This window comes from Mercenaria mercenaria, chromosome 2 (assembly GCF_021730395.1).
Source record: "Mercenaria mercenaria strain notata chromosome 2, MADL_Memer_1, whole genome shotgun sequence".
Taxonomy (NCBI): Eukaryota; Metazoa; Mollusca; class Bivalvia; order Venerida; family Veneridae; genus Mercenaria; species Mercenaria mercenaria.
This window is the reverse complement of record NC_069362.1, coordinates 79,638,496-79,653,112: the sequence shown is the minus strand read 5'-3', so window position 1 is coordinate 79,653,112 and position 14,617 is coordinate 79,638,496. Positions and strand designations below refer to the sequence as shown.

At 37.7% G+C, this 14,617-nt stretch overlaps 1 protein-coding gene across 1 annotated transcript; it reads right to left on the bottom strand.

The window, feature by feature from the left end:
• Window positions 1-907: 907 nt before the first annotated feature.
• On the bottom strand, window positions 908-1,729 carry LOC128549639 (nucleolar protein 58-like). Its single transcript, XM_053526775.1, has one exon. It carries the CDS (start codon window positions 1,727-1,729, stop codon window positions 908-910), a length of 822 nt encoding a protein of 273 aa, XP_053382750.1.
• Window positions 1,730-14,617: the final 12,888 nt, after the last annotated feature.

Sequence of the window (14,617 nt, the reverse complement as noted above, 5' to 3'; positions counted from 1 at the left end):
TTTCCATTTGCAATTTCTTTAAGCATTTGATAAAGATAAAACCTCGATTTACAAGAGGCCTTTTCGTTTTCCTCCCTCTTGACCTTCCCGCTTCCAGGCAACGCCAAAAAGTTGCATTTGTCCAGTAAGTACGACCTGGACATGCTGTAGCCTACGGGTGCACCTGTGAGGGCCTCTTCAATCAGCATTGATGTGTATTCCCAGGCCAGAAGTTTTCTGTCTGGCGTCATTTTTAACCACCCACTTGGAGGCCATTCTAAGGTTCTCTCCATAATAAGGTTCTCTCCATAATATCCAACTCTGTCTTCTGTCAATTCCAGTCTCTTCTTGCTTGTTGGCCATATAACTCGAATTCAGGATTTAATTTCGTACAGGTATACCCAGGTTTTGACTTTTCTTCTGTTAATTTTTGCGTCTTGTTTGGTATATATCCGTTGAATGTATTTGATGGTTTGTCTATTATCTTCCTTATTTGTCCGGTCAGTGGATCCCTTGCCCACCTTAATTTTCGTTTTAAGTTATTTTGACATTGTAATGATGACTTACTGACTTTTGCCTTTTCTTCTTGTTTTGTTGCACATTGTCCAGTGTTTTCACTTAGATTTGTCTTGGCTTCTACCATTTTCTCAGTATTGTTCATGTCTACATCTGTTTTATTTGTTTTATTGTCATGGTCATTTAGTATAGAGGCTACAGCCAACTGGACTTCCTGATCCTCTGTCATTACTACGGGTTCATCTTCAGTCTCTTTTGTTTTATTACATTCATCTGATATTTTTTCATTTGTTTCCTCAATCTTGTTCTCATCATTTGCATAATCTTGACAGTCCCCTTTTTCATTCACATTCAGTTTCATTTGGCTTTCTTTCTCATCACCACTATCTAACGCCCACAACTTTTTTACATATTAATTCAAGTCTTTTCTTTTAGCAGCCTTATTGCCCTCCTCTTTTTCTTCACGTAAAGTCTTCTTCTCTCCTCCAAATTCATTGTCCACATTAATACTTCCTGAAATCTCCTTCTTACATTTATCGTCACCGTCTTCATTTTTCTGCTGTTTCTCTTCAATCTGATGCTCACTTTCCACTTTATGTTCCTTTATTCTTTTCTCTTTATCTTTATCCTTAGACTTATTCTTAGTTTTCTTATCTGCAATCTTTTCATCCTTGTTATTCTTGACCTCTGGCTTATTTTCATCACCACTTTTCAACTTCTTTCTTTCATCATTACTAGTATTATCTCTACTACTTTCCTTTCCCTTACCCAATTTTTCCTCATCATCATTTCTTTCTGTTTCACTATCACTGTCCTCACTGTCACTTAGACTTTGTATTCTTTTTCTTTTCTTAACACTCAAATCTAGTACGCCTTCATAGCTTTCTTGCACTTTTTTCTTTTCTACTTTACTAATTACTTCTTTGACTGTTTTCTTTACAGACTCCTCCTTTTTACTTTCCTTTATAGGCTGTTTCTCAGCAGACTTCTCCCTTTTACTTTCCTTACTGGTTTGCCTCTCAGCCGACTTCTCACTTTTACTATCTTGCTTCATCGTTCTTAACACTTTCTCTTTCAGACCGTTTCTCCACCCCCTCCTCCAATTTTTACTTTTTACAGCTGGCTCTTCTAAGGAATGAGCCCACTTACTCATGATGCGCCGTACCTCCATACCTTCTGTGGAGTCCCAAGATGGTGTTACTATCTTTGCATAGTCCACTGGGTAAATTGCCATGTAGAATCCTGCAGCTAAACGAAATAAATTCTTTGGTAGGTGATTGGTAGCTGCAAGATGTCTCTGTTTGCAGTGAACATACAAATCGTTTACTCTGGTGAAAGTACGTTTTTCCCTAAAACACCAGGGGCACACAACAGATTGACGCCTATGTGCGCTAGAGACAAGATGAGCCTTCAGTTCCGTGACATTATAAAACACTCGAGTACATAAAAAACAAAGACAAAGATCAAACACGGAATGCCACGTACCAAAAACGCAGCCTCCCCAAAACGAAACCCACAGTACGCAGACGCGTACACCACGCACACACACACACACACGCACACACACACACACAAAGCCAACACATTAGGACAAAACGAACAAACAAAGGAACACAGACGCGTACACCACAAACACACACACGCGCACACACACAAAGCCAACACATTAGGACAAAACGAACAAACAAAGGAACACAGTGGGGCACCGCCTTGGAACGGTCAGTGGCAAAAACACCACTGGGGAGCTTAAACCGGTTTATGGTGCGCACCCAACCTCACTCTTACCCCCACCATGTTCCAAAGACATGGGACAGTGTAAAAAAAAGTAATCCACTCCAGATGAATCTCTAACACACGTAATGGAAAAAAAGGCATGGCATGTAAAACACAGAAATGCTCGTATATAAATATATAAAAAGCAAACCTTTAGAACCAAAAACGTATGTACTCAATGCCTTTTCCGAAGACAGAGCAACGCAACAAGAGACACCCTTAAGGGCCCGACGAAACAGGCCTGAAGAAGATATCAAAACAGTTCAGTCCTGGTAGGATTTAAAAACTGCTTATCATAGAGTCCTCCCCCTCTTCCGTCAGACACAATCAAAGAGGGAAGCGTAGTGTCCAACTGTAAACGGGTTGAACACTAAACATACGGTATGTCTCAAGACAGTTGGGTCGTAGCCAGCATTTCTCCATTGTCTGAAAACAACGATGAGAGAATTTACTAACAAAGAAACATCCTCTATTGACATTTAATCTTCAGCACATATAATTTATTTATGTTAAGTTAATGAAGTAACGTACAACCCTCTTAAATTGTTAAGACTTAACAACCTGAGCGACCTGTGAAGTTTCCACTTTTTGCTATTTTAATATTCCTACAAAATAGTTTCTTTTGTACTCACTGTTTCTGCTAGCAAATAAAGAAAATTCGTCACGCGTATCAGTTTTTGTGTTACAGTGTCTAAACTGTCTTGAAATTCGTATTTTTTTTGTCATTTATTTATTTATTTATCGAATTTTTTAGCGTACATTAGCTACTGGGTTTCATTTAAGAATTTTTTTCTGCTGCGCCTTGATCCAAACTGGTATGTTATTTCCAGAGTAACGATGTAATCTGTCTATGTGGTATGCCTTAACTTTGTCTTTTGGAGAACGTTTCACGCAGTAGATAAGATCATCTATTTTAACAGTCACAAGATACGGCCCTTTCCATTTGCTTACGAGCTTTGAGCAAACACCCTTTTTCCTGGTAGGATTATGCAACCACAATGTTACCAGGGTTCAATACTCTTTTATTTGCCTTTGTATCATAATGGTGTTTCTGATATCTAGCGGTACTATTGATATTTTCTCGCGCAATATCATGTACTTCTTCAGTTTTATGGTGCAGTTTTTCTACATAGCTGTCATAAGAATTGTATTTTTCTTCTTGAATCGACCGGCCTATCATTGCACACATCGGCGATACATTCTCGTGTCCAAACACCATCATGTTTGGAGAAAACGTCGTGGTACTGGGACAAGAACTTCTGTATGCCATCAAAACCATTTGGAGGTATAAGTCCCAATCATTCTGATTTTGACTGCAGCAAGACAACAACATGGATACAAGAGTCCTCATGAATCTTTCACTTAAACCATTTGCCTGAGGCCTTAAACATGTTGTATGGGTCTTCTCGATACTAAGGAGATCACAAAGGTCAGCCATAAGTTTAGATTTGAAATTGGTGTCTTGATCAGTATATAGTTGGAGGGGTACACCAAATCTATAGACAACATTATTCACAAAAGCCTCTGCAACTGTCCGTGCTTCTTGATCAGGTACTGCGACACATTCTGTCCACTTCGTGAACCAGTCAGCCATAACAAGTACATATTTGTTACCCGACTTTGTAACTGGTAATGGGCCCAAAATGTCCATGACTACCCGCTCCATAGTTTCAGCAACGATATATTGACCAAGTGGTGGCTTCTCTTTTGTCAGATTCCTTGAAGTAAATATATCGCACTCCCTGCAATACTTCTTGACATCATCTTACATACCAGGCCAATAAAATCCCTGTCGAACCTTTTCCAGTGTTTTCTCGACTCCGAGATGTGCCGCTGTTGGCACATTGTGGTGATGGTGTAGCACTTGATTACGCTTCTCCTTTGGAACAACTATTTGCCAAACCTCTTGATTACCAGGTGTTTATAAGAACTTTCGGTATAGCATTCCAGACTGTACTGCTAACCGGTCCCATGGTCTTCATAGAGTTTTCAAGGCTGCTTTGCCACTTGATACAGATGTCCAAGTTGGTCTTTCCTTGCCAGAACTCTTTGCGTCTAGTATCGTCCAATATTGGGATCTTTCATCTGTTCTTGGCCTACTTCTATTGGTTCCCATCCATCAAGAAGTACATAATGTTGTGTCAAGCCTTCAGTGTTCTCCTTATAAAGCGTCTGTCGTGTTGTTACTGTTAGTACTTGTTCTGGTTCTTCACTGTCCTCCTTAGTGTTATGCTCATCAGTATGTGCTGTGTCTTTATTGATATCTTGTTGTCGGGTACAAGACTTACTAGGGAGCTTCAGTTAATTAAAACTAACAATTCAGACACTGATGCTTCGTTTTTAGATTTACATCTCTCTATTTATGACAATTTTATACATACCAAAATTTATGACAAGAGGGATGATTTTAATTTTAGTATTGTAAATTTTCCCCATTTGGATGGGGATGTACCTCAGGCTACATCTTATGGGGTATATATTTCTCAATTAATTCGGTTTGCCAGAGCGTGTAGTCATGTCAAGCATTTCATTGAACGTAATCAATATATTACAGGTAAACTTCTTCAGCAAGGCTACCGTTATTACAAATTGCGTAAATATTTTGCTAAATTTTATTATCGTAATTCTGATTTAGTTTTAAAATTCAATAGTAATTTAAAGACACTTCTGCGAGAAGGTATTTCTAAACCCGTCTTTTATGGGAATGTAGTTTACAAACTTCGTAAGATCTTGGGTCACGGTAATTTTCCAAATGTATTTGGAAAGATTATCAAACGTTTTATTAAAAGAGGTTACGACCCAACTGCTTTGAGACATACCGCATGTTTAGTGTTCAACCCGTTTACAGTTGGACACTACGCTTCCCTCTTTGATTGCGTCTGACGGAAGAGGGGGAGGACTCTATGATAAGCAGTTTTTAAATCCTACCAGGACTGAACTGTTTTGATATTTGTCTTCTGGCCTGTTTCGTCGGGCCCTTATGGGTGTTTCTCTTGTTGCTCTGTCTTCTGAAAAGGCATTGAGTACATACGTTTTTAGTTCTTAAGGTTTGTTTTTTATATATTTATACACGTGCATTTTTGTGTTTTACATGCCATGCCTTTTTGTTTCCATTACGTGTGTAAGAGATTCACCTGGAGGGGATTACTTTTATTTACACTGTCCCATGTCTTTGGAACATGGTGGGGGTAAGAGTGAGGTTAGGTGCACCATAAACCGGTTTAAGCTCCCCAGTGGTGTTTTTGCCACTGACCGTTCCAAGGCGGTGCCCCACTGTGTTCCTTTGTTTGTTCGTTTCGTCTTATGTGTTGGCTTTGTGTGCGTGTGTGTTGTTCTTTCTGTCCTTATGTGTTGGCTTTGTGTGTGTGTGTGTGTGTGTGTGTGTGTGTGGTGCACGCGTCTGCGTGCTGGGGGTTTCGTTTTGAGGAGGCTACGTTTTTGGTGCGTGGCATTCCCTGTTTGATATTTTTCCTTGTTTTTTTACAAGGTTTCCGTGATAGTGCATCTGCATTGTTGTGAATTCTTCCGGGTCTGTGTGTGACTACTAGATTGTAATTTCCAAGTTCTTGGAGCCATCTTGCTACTTGACCTGTTGGCATCTTGAGACTTCGCATCCAACTAACTGCTGCATTATCTGTCCTCAGAAGAACCTCCTGTCCGTACAGATATGAATGGAAGTTTTTGACAGATACCACAACTGCTAATAATTCTTTTCTCGTTGTACAATAGGACTGTTCACGGACGTTCATGGCCTTACTCATGTGTGCGATATCACTTTCTTTGCCATCCTGCTTTTGTGATAATACTCCAGCTACAACTTTGTCGCTCGCATCCGTGTCTAGTGTGAATTGACAGCCCAGTTGAGGATACGCAAGTACTGGAGCAGTAATTAAAGCACTTTTGAGTTTTTCAAAGGCTTCTTGACATTCAGGACCCCATACAAACTTTTCACAAATCTTGTGCAATGGCCTTGCAATGTCGGCAAACCCCATAACAAATTTTCTATAGTAGGAAGCCAGTCCTAAGAAGCTTCTCACATGTTTTACTGGTACTAGCCAATCTCTCACAGCTGATATCTTGGTTTCATCAGTATGCACGCCATCTTCAGATACCTTGTGACCGAGGAAAGCTGCCGACTTTTGGAACAACAGACATTTTGACGATTTCAGCTTCAAATTTCTTCTTGTAGCCTTTTGAACACGTTCTCCAATCGCTCTAGACACTCATCAACTGATTTACAAGGAGTTATTATATCATCAATGTATAACAGAAATTCTACCCATTGTAGCCCTCGCAAAACCTCTTCCATGAGTCGCTGGAACGTCGAAGGGGCATTGACCAAATGGCATCTGACGGAAATGATAAAGATCGTACGATGTGGAAAAGGCTGTTATTAATTTGTCGTCCGCACTCAGTTCGATCTGCCAGAATCCAGAACACAGGTCCATAGTATTGAACCACTTAGAGCCAGCTAGAGCGACTAGACATGGAATAGGGTAAGCGTCCTTGACCGTGACGTCATTCAATTTTCTGTAGTTCATGCAAAAGCGTGTTTAGCCATCTTTCTTGGTTACCAAACCAATAGTGGATGACCAGGCACTGTTTGAAGGTTCTATGATTCCCTTTGACAACATTCTGTCAATTTCTTCTTTTTCTGTTTGCCTTTTTCCAAACGGCTTTCGTCCTGCTGGTTGGCGGATAGGAGTAGCGTGCCTAGTATTTATTGCATGCTTAACTTTGTTAGTGCAACCAAGATCATCTGATGATTTTGCAAACACATTTTCATATTTACACAGGAGTGACGCGAAGCGTTGTTTTTCGTTGCTACTTGTTCACAGCTCTTTTCATATAGTTTTCTATACTCTTCGTACTCTTCGTACCTTTCAACTACCTTGACAGCTTCTCTAATCGATTTACAATCTCTGTCCATTAATCGGCACCTCATGTCTACTGACAAAGCCTTGTAAAACTGTTGTAATGCTAGCATGTCTTGAGCTTCGGGTTCTAAGTTGTTATATGCCTTTTGTGCGAGCAGACGTAGATCATCTCCAAATGCAGCGATGTGTTCTCCATGGAGTCTTGAACGAGTTTGAAACTTTGATAACCATCTGGTTTGCTGACGGGAAGTGCCAAGCCGTTGCTCTAAAGCAAGAGAACGGTCTCGGTATGACCTCCTTACATGCTGTGGTAGACTGATATAAAATAATCTAGCTTGACCCTTCAGACTTGCTGCAAATGTAAGTAGCATCTCTCTATCAGACAATTATCCTAACTCGGCACATCCTTCAAAATGTGAAATATACTGTTCCAAGTCATGATCTCCAGTAAAAGAGTATGGCTTGATAACAATGTGCGGCCGTGTAGCATGGTCGGCATAATAATTTCTTCTATCTTTATTATAAGTGAGTGAGTGAGTGAGTTAGGTTTTACGGCGAATCGACACAAAATGGTCATATATCGCCGAGAAGAAGTCACATTGCAAACGCCAACTGTAAAGCCTAAACATTGATGTAAAAATGCAAAGCATACCCAAAAACATCCATGTGAAAATGCAAAGAACACTATGAATAATGTAAAACATATCTAAAAGCATCCATGCAAAAATGTAAAGCATATCTAAAAACAGTAATGTAAAAATGTATGTACGCGTGTGTCAAAACATCAGCCGCAAACATAATAATATTGCAAGATGTAAACAAAAACAAGAAGTGTTATATTCCCATCTGCTTTAAACACGATAAAATATTTCCAACTGAAACGTTGTCAAATAATTCTCTCAAAGATTGAACGTCATAATATGTACTGCGTTGTGTAGCAAAGTCCACACAGTCGATTAAAATGTGTTTAATAGTCAGCGGTGTTTGAAATGGTACACATTCGGGTTGATCTTCTTTATTCAAAAGGTAAGAGTGAGTCAAACGGGTATAACCTATTCGACAGCGAGAAAGAACAACTTCCTCCCTGCGAACAGATCTGTTCCCTTGGTGCCATTCCCCTAGAGTAGGTTTGATATCATGAAGTTTATTGAATGAAGCACGGTTCCATGACGACTGCCATTTAGATAAAATGTATTTGTTTATATTGGGCTTAAAATCGGTATGTGGTAATTTCAAATTAGATTGTGATAATAAAAGGGATTTCTTTGCTGCAATATCAGCATCCTCGTTTCCATGAATACCAACATGACTAGGAATCCAACAAAATATGATAAACTTTTTTAAAGATAGTTCATGAAGCCTGAGAAGAATATTTTGAATGAAAGGATTTTCCATATTTCAGTTATGAATTGACTGTAAAACAAAGAGCGAGTCGGAGAAGATAATAATTTTTTCTGCACTATTTTTTTTATATAAAATTTAGAGCTAAATCAATAGCTTTATTATAACGTCCGTCGTCGTGATGTCCATTATTTTCGTCTTGATTTTATACTAATGGTGACTACGGTTTATCTATATGATCTCCTTCACCAATGTTAAACTCCATTTCAGAATCTCAATCACCCATTTTGACTCACAAATAAACTTATGATATACAAAAGATTTAAATTGTCAGACCCATCCTGATATAACAGGGAGCTTCCAGGTCTATAACCTTACCCTTAGGGGTCGAAAGACACTACTAAACAAAGCCTTTCTGTTCATAAATCCGTATAAAATGTCCGTAAAATCCGTTAAAAATATCTGTTGAATCCGTTAACATCTCCCGTAAAATCCGTCAAATGTTTTCCGTTCAATCCGTTAAAGATTTACAGCTTGTTTCTTACAGTCAATAAACACCGAAAATACATGAAATGACCGAAAGTTCCGTAAAGTTCTAGATATTAGTCAGAATAATATCCGCCACTTCTGACACCAAATTGTTAGGCACATAAGTAAAAATACTTTGGGTGTTTATATAACGGAATTAACGATACTTTCTAGTTGAAGATATATTTATTTTCATAACAAAACGACTCAACGGAATTGACGGACAGTATGGATGAACTACAGTACACATTCAAAGATTATTATATAGGGTTGTACGTATTTACTGAAAATCCGTTAGAAGTTATAATTAAATGTTCTTGAGAGTAAAATACTTTGAGTAATGTTTATATGTCTTAGATTTCTTACGGTTTTTGCAGATTTCTGGGTCCAGTGTCTTTAGTTTTTATCTTTATTTATTTTCCGTGTTTAACGGATTGGAAGCAAGTAATGAACAGTTCGGGTCTGAATTTATTGATTCCCGCGTAGGAATCTTTGAAAGAAGGTGTGTTGCCGTTAGCCAATGATTCTGCAGTTCTTCTCCCGTCAACTAGTCGCTGGATGCCGTCAGATCAGTTACTCAGCAATTCATACGCCGTACATGACAGGTCCGTAAAATGCAAATATAGTTCCGTAAAACGCCTCTGCGGATCCGTTGACTCCACAAAACGTCTTGTTGTGGTTTAGTTAGGATAGCGAAAAGCTTTAGAAACCCCGAAGCAAACATCACAGTTCTTCTCTTTAGTTTCTGACCAGTTCGGGTGATTGAAACGGTTTTGTATAATAGAAATAAGCATTTATCATATCCGATCGGAATTTGTCTGTTCAATGTAAATCAGTCAGGAATATCTTGATTTTAGACGAAATAGAGTCACTTGTGATGCAAAAAAATGGATGTAATGCACGAAGATGTATTGTTACGATACAGCAGTATCATGTTTTAGTAATAACAGTTCTGATATAGGCATAAGAATCAGGAATGTCGTCCGTTTTCACGACCAGGAAGGAAAATAATGGTTAGAGTTTTCCCTTATGTACTGCTTCTACTGTCTGTTCGTACGCGTTATGGTAGTTACTATAAGCATAAATTCAAGCCCATTGAATGTTTATGTCAACAAATGAAATAAGAATCTATTGTGATTGTCTTAGACACGTTAATAAAGCAGGGTGGGGTATCTCGTACTGCACTATTAACAATTTGCTTTCCGAACGGGAAACAAGTTACTATAATTAGTAACAAGTTTCCCGTACGGGAAGTAGGGAAAAAACATAAATTGATTTCCAGAAAGGGAAGTTTCCCCCACTGCAGGACGCGAGATAGGTGTTTTACATGTATTCACTATTGCGCGTTCCTGATGTAAAATTGCTTCGCGTATTTAAACTCGTTATTGTTATATTTTTCCATTACCTGTCATTAACACTCAAAAAATTCGATTCTAAAAATAAATGTTGGGATGTGTTCTGTTCTAACAAAATATCTTCTTTAGGGACAAGCAACGAGAAATGATTTCTACTGGTCGACTTTAGGGACGCACTGCTTTTTACCAATCTTACCAGAAAGTACCTTTTCAAGAGATCAATTTCTAACGTTGCCAAAATGTCTTCAAATAATTTGTATCCTGCCTAAAATAGATCCTTGAAATTACTGCTGACACTGTGATTGATGAAATCAAATTCCAGTTTATAATAGAAATTGTAATCCGAATATTTGTTTCATCTTTGCTTTTGATATAATAATAATGTTGGAGTGCTGTAACAATTGTTCTTTTTCCCCTTATAGTAGAGCAGCAAAACCTAATAAATGGCTTAGTTAATGAGTAACCTAGCCACAAAAAGTTACAAAACATGTCATATACCAAAATGTTTGGCAGGGTCTGAAGTTTATCGGACTGCCGGCATAAATTGCGAATTTTTGGTGCGGACCGAGAAATCCAAGATGGCGTCCAAGATGGCCGCCATTTTAAGATTTTATAGGTAAATTTAAAAATAAGGATGTAAATAATTTATGAAAAAAAACTATGTAACTTAGCTGTATACAAGTATTTAAACTAACAATGTGTAAAATCATGTTGTATTTTTGAGGTCACTCAAGGTCAGAAGGTAAAAAATGTCTAAAATTACTATTTTATCTGCAATCATTCTCTCCAAATTCTATGACATAACTGGTCATTCTTCATATTAGAACAAGTTTGTGTGCATGCCAATTTCATTTACAATATTTTAGAGGTGTACATTTGCCTAACATGGTTACCATGGTGAAACAAAATTGGTTCTAATATATCTGTTATTAAGATCTAGTTGGTGCAATCACATACAAATGTGAAAAAACAACACATTTTACAAACTCCTTTTAATTGTTTGTAGTGAAAGATTCTTTTAAATGTTACATTGTTGAAAGTGATTGAGGTCATTCAAGGATAGTTGGTCAAAATAGCTAAAAGGACACATAAAAACACTTTTTAATATACCATTGTCACAGGGTGAGATAAATGTGCAGTCAGTCCGGGGCTCGAACCCGGGACCCCCCGCTTACGAGCGAGAGCTCTACCGACCGAGCTAACCGGCTGTCTGAAATATCTTCTCCCCTAACGTGACCAAGTTCGTACCGTGACATACACCCCCACCCACCAAAAAAAAAATGGAAATTCGTCCTCGAATTCCGGAGGTATATAATATTGCAAGCGTCGTAAGACTGACCAAGCAAGCATGCCACGGTCCAATGTTGGACGCCATTATGTCACAGGGTAAGATAAAAATGCAGTCAGTCCGGGGCTCGAGCCCGGGAACCCCCGCTTACAGGTCGAGTGCTCAACCAACCGAGCTAACTGGCTGCCGGAAACATCTTCTCCCCTAACGTGACAAAGTTCCTACCGTGACACCATACACACGTTTCATTCTTTTTCAAATGGTACAAATTTTCATTTCAGAATAGACCTATGTGTTTTACAATTTCATTTGCAATCTTAATTAAGATATATTTGCAGTATACTCAAATGTTTAAAATATGTTATATTTTAGGTTTATCAAGATAATTTTTAAGGTCATACATATTAAGAATAAAATGTCAAAATAACCATTATCATTCATATCATTTTTTATCTATTAAATTGTTTCGTTTCCAAAAAGACATCAATCAAACCGAGCCTGCAACATTTTTGTTTTTGTCGTGTTGAGTGACCTGTGAAGTTTCCACTTTTCTCTATTCTATTATATTCATATTTATTTCCTAGAGTTTTGACATTTTCACTGGTTGTTGTGATGTTTTTTATGAAGCCTAAAGTTAAATTTGCATTTGAAGCTATTCTAATGATAAGTCAATGTTTTCTAACAACTATTTGACATGACTGTGGCTTTAAAAGTTTGAACACTTGTTAAAATATATTAGTTTCTACCAGTAGGCAAGAGTACATAACTCTGTCAAGTAATTTGGCTGAATTATGGCTCCTTTTGGATTTAAAATTTGGTTCAGATTTCGTACAAGTCCATGTTTTGTAAAAACTATTTGAAATGTGGCTTTTAAACTTTGAACACTCGTTTATTATAACAGTACCTACCAGTAAGCAAGAGTACATAACTCTGTCAAGTATTTTGGCTGAATTATGTCCCGTTTTGATCTTTGAAATTGGTTCAGATTACGTACAAGTCCATGTTTTGCATCATCTATTTGACATGTGGCTTTGTAACTTTGAACACTTCTTTATTATATTAGTCTGAATACTGCTTAAGCCGGTGCTAGGGGGCGTGGGCAGTGTTGCATTTTCCATTACTGTTCATGAACAGACTCAATCAAACCGAGTCTGCAATTTTCACTGTTTGCATTGTTTTCGGTGCTTCCGAGGGATTTACTTTTCAGATTATATCTATCTGTAGGCAAGAGTACTTAACTCTATTACATTTCGACTGAATTATTCCCCTTTTTGGACTTGAATATTGGTTCGGTTTTCGTACATCGTACATGTTTCGTCAAAACTATTTGTTTTTGACACTTGCTTTTCATCATGATTTCCATCTTTAGGCAATAGTTCAACTATTTCGGCTAAATTATGGCCCTTTATGGACTTAGAAATCAGTTAAATTTTTCATACCGGTCCATATTTTGTCAAACATGTTTGTCAAATGGCTTTGACCACTTGTTTACCATCATAGCTACAAATGTAGGCAAGACTACATAACTAGGACAAGTACTGTAGCTCAGAAATTAGTTAACTTTTGCAAACCATTCCATATTTTGTCTAAACTGTTTAATATATAGCTTTGGTGGATTCATGTACAAGTTTTTGAAAAGAACAAATGTTACAAACTTATTTCTGTTGTATGAAGTAAGAGAATCTATTGAGAAGGAATGCCACAGGCCACTCGAGAAATTGTAGGCATACGCCTTTAGAAGAAGTTTTAGTGGTTTACCTTTTGAAATACTAAACTTAGGTCTAGCAAGATCAAGTAAGTTTGTTTATAAATGGTGATGTTTCTAGTCATTTCATCTGTTAAATTAAATACAATCAGCTGAGTCAGACAATACTTTGTCATGAAAGCCATGTTGGAGGTCATGAAGAATGTTGTCTTACGTAAGGTGAGCGAAAGTTTAACCAAAACATAGACATAAGCCAATAGTCTGCTAAGTTACTTGGGTCTCCCTCTTTGAGCAGTGGGACTAATCCGCTAGGCTAGTAACCACAGGAGAGAGGTTTGGACAATTATGACCAGAACATCAACAATTTCTACCCAAAGCGCTTAAGAACAACTGGGTGAATACAGTCTTATTCTGAAGCTTTTTCTTAATTTAAGGTTAGCTAGCACTTTTAGACCATGCAATACTCCCAATTAGGATTTAAAAAATATTGGGATACTGGCAATGTTACAATAGAAAGATATAGACCCTTTGTTTTTGAAAACCTTTTCTTGTTTGAAAGTTTATGGTGATTTGTTGGCCAATACAGATTGAAACTTGGTATATAATAAATTTGCTTTATTGTTTGATTTCATGGTTCCTGAAACTGCAAATTTAAGCTGGATGTAAATAACTACCAGAGTTTAACTATAAATAGAACAAATGGCAATTTGAAGGTGAAAAGCCATTAGCAGTGTCAATTTCCAGTGACTTGCAAAATATTTTATGCTGGTGACATCTGTTACCAAAAAAGATCTGCCTTTGTACAACCATTTTACGTTTGTAGATGTTGAAGCCGACGGAAATTGATAGATATCACAAGAGCACCGCCTTGCGGGTGCTGACGTTCATCTGATTTTTTTTTGTATAATAGAAAAATTGTCCTACCCATGATTTTCCAAGTCCAAAAAGGGCCATAATTCTTGCAAAAAGCAGGATGGAGTTATGTTTCTTGATGTACATAGTCAACTTATGACGGTGAACAACTGTTGCAAGTTTCAAAGCAATAGCTTGAATAGTTTAGGAGGAAAGCTGACTTAAACATATTACTCAACCTAGAAAACTGATTTTCTAAGTCCAAAAGGGGCAATAATTCTTGAAAAAAGCAGGATGGAGTTATTTTTCTTGATGTACAGGGTCAGCTTATGATGGTGAACAAGTGTTGCAAGTTTCAAAGCAATAGCTTTGATAGTTTAAGAGAAAAGGTTGACCTAAACAT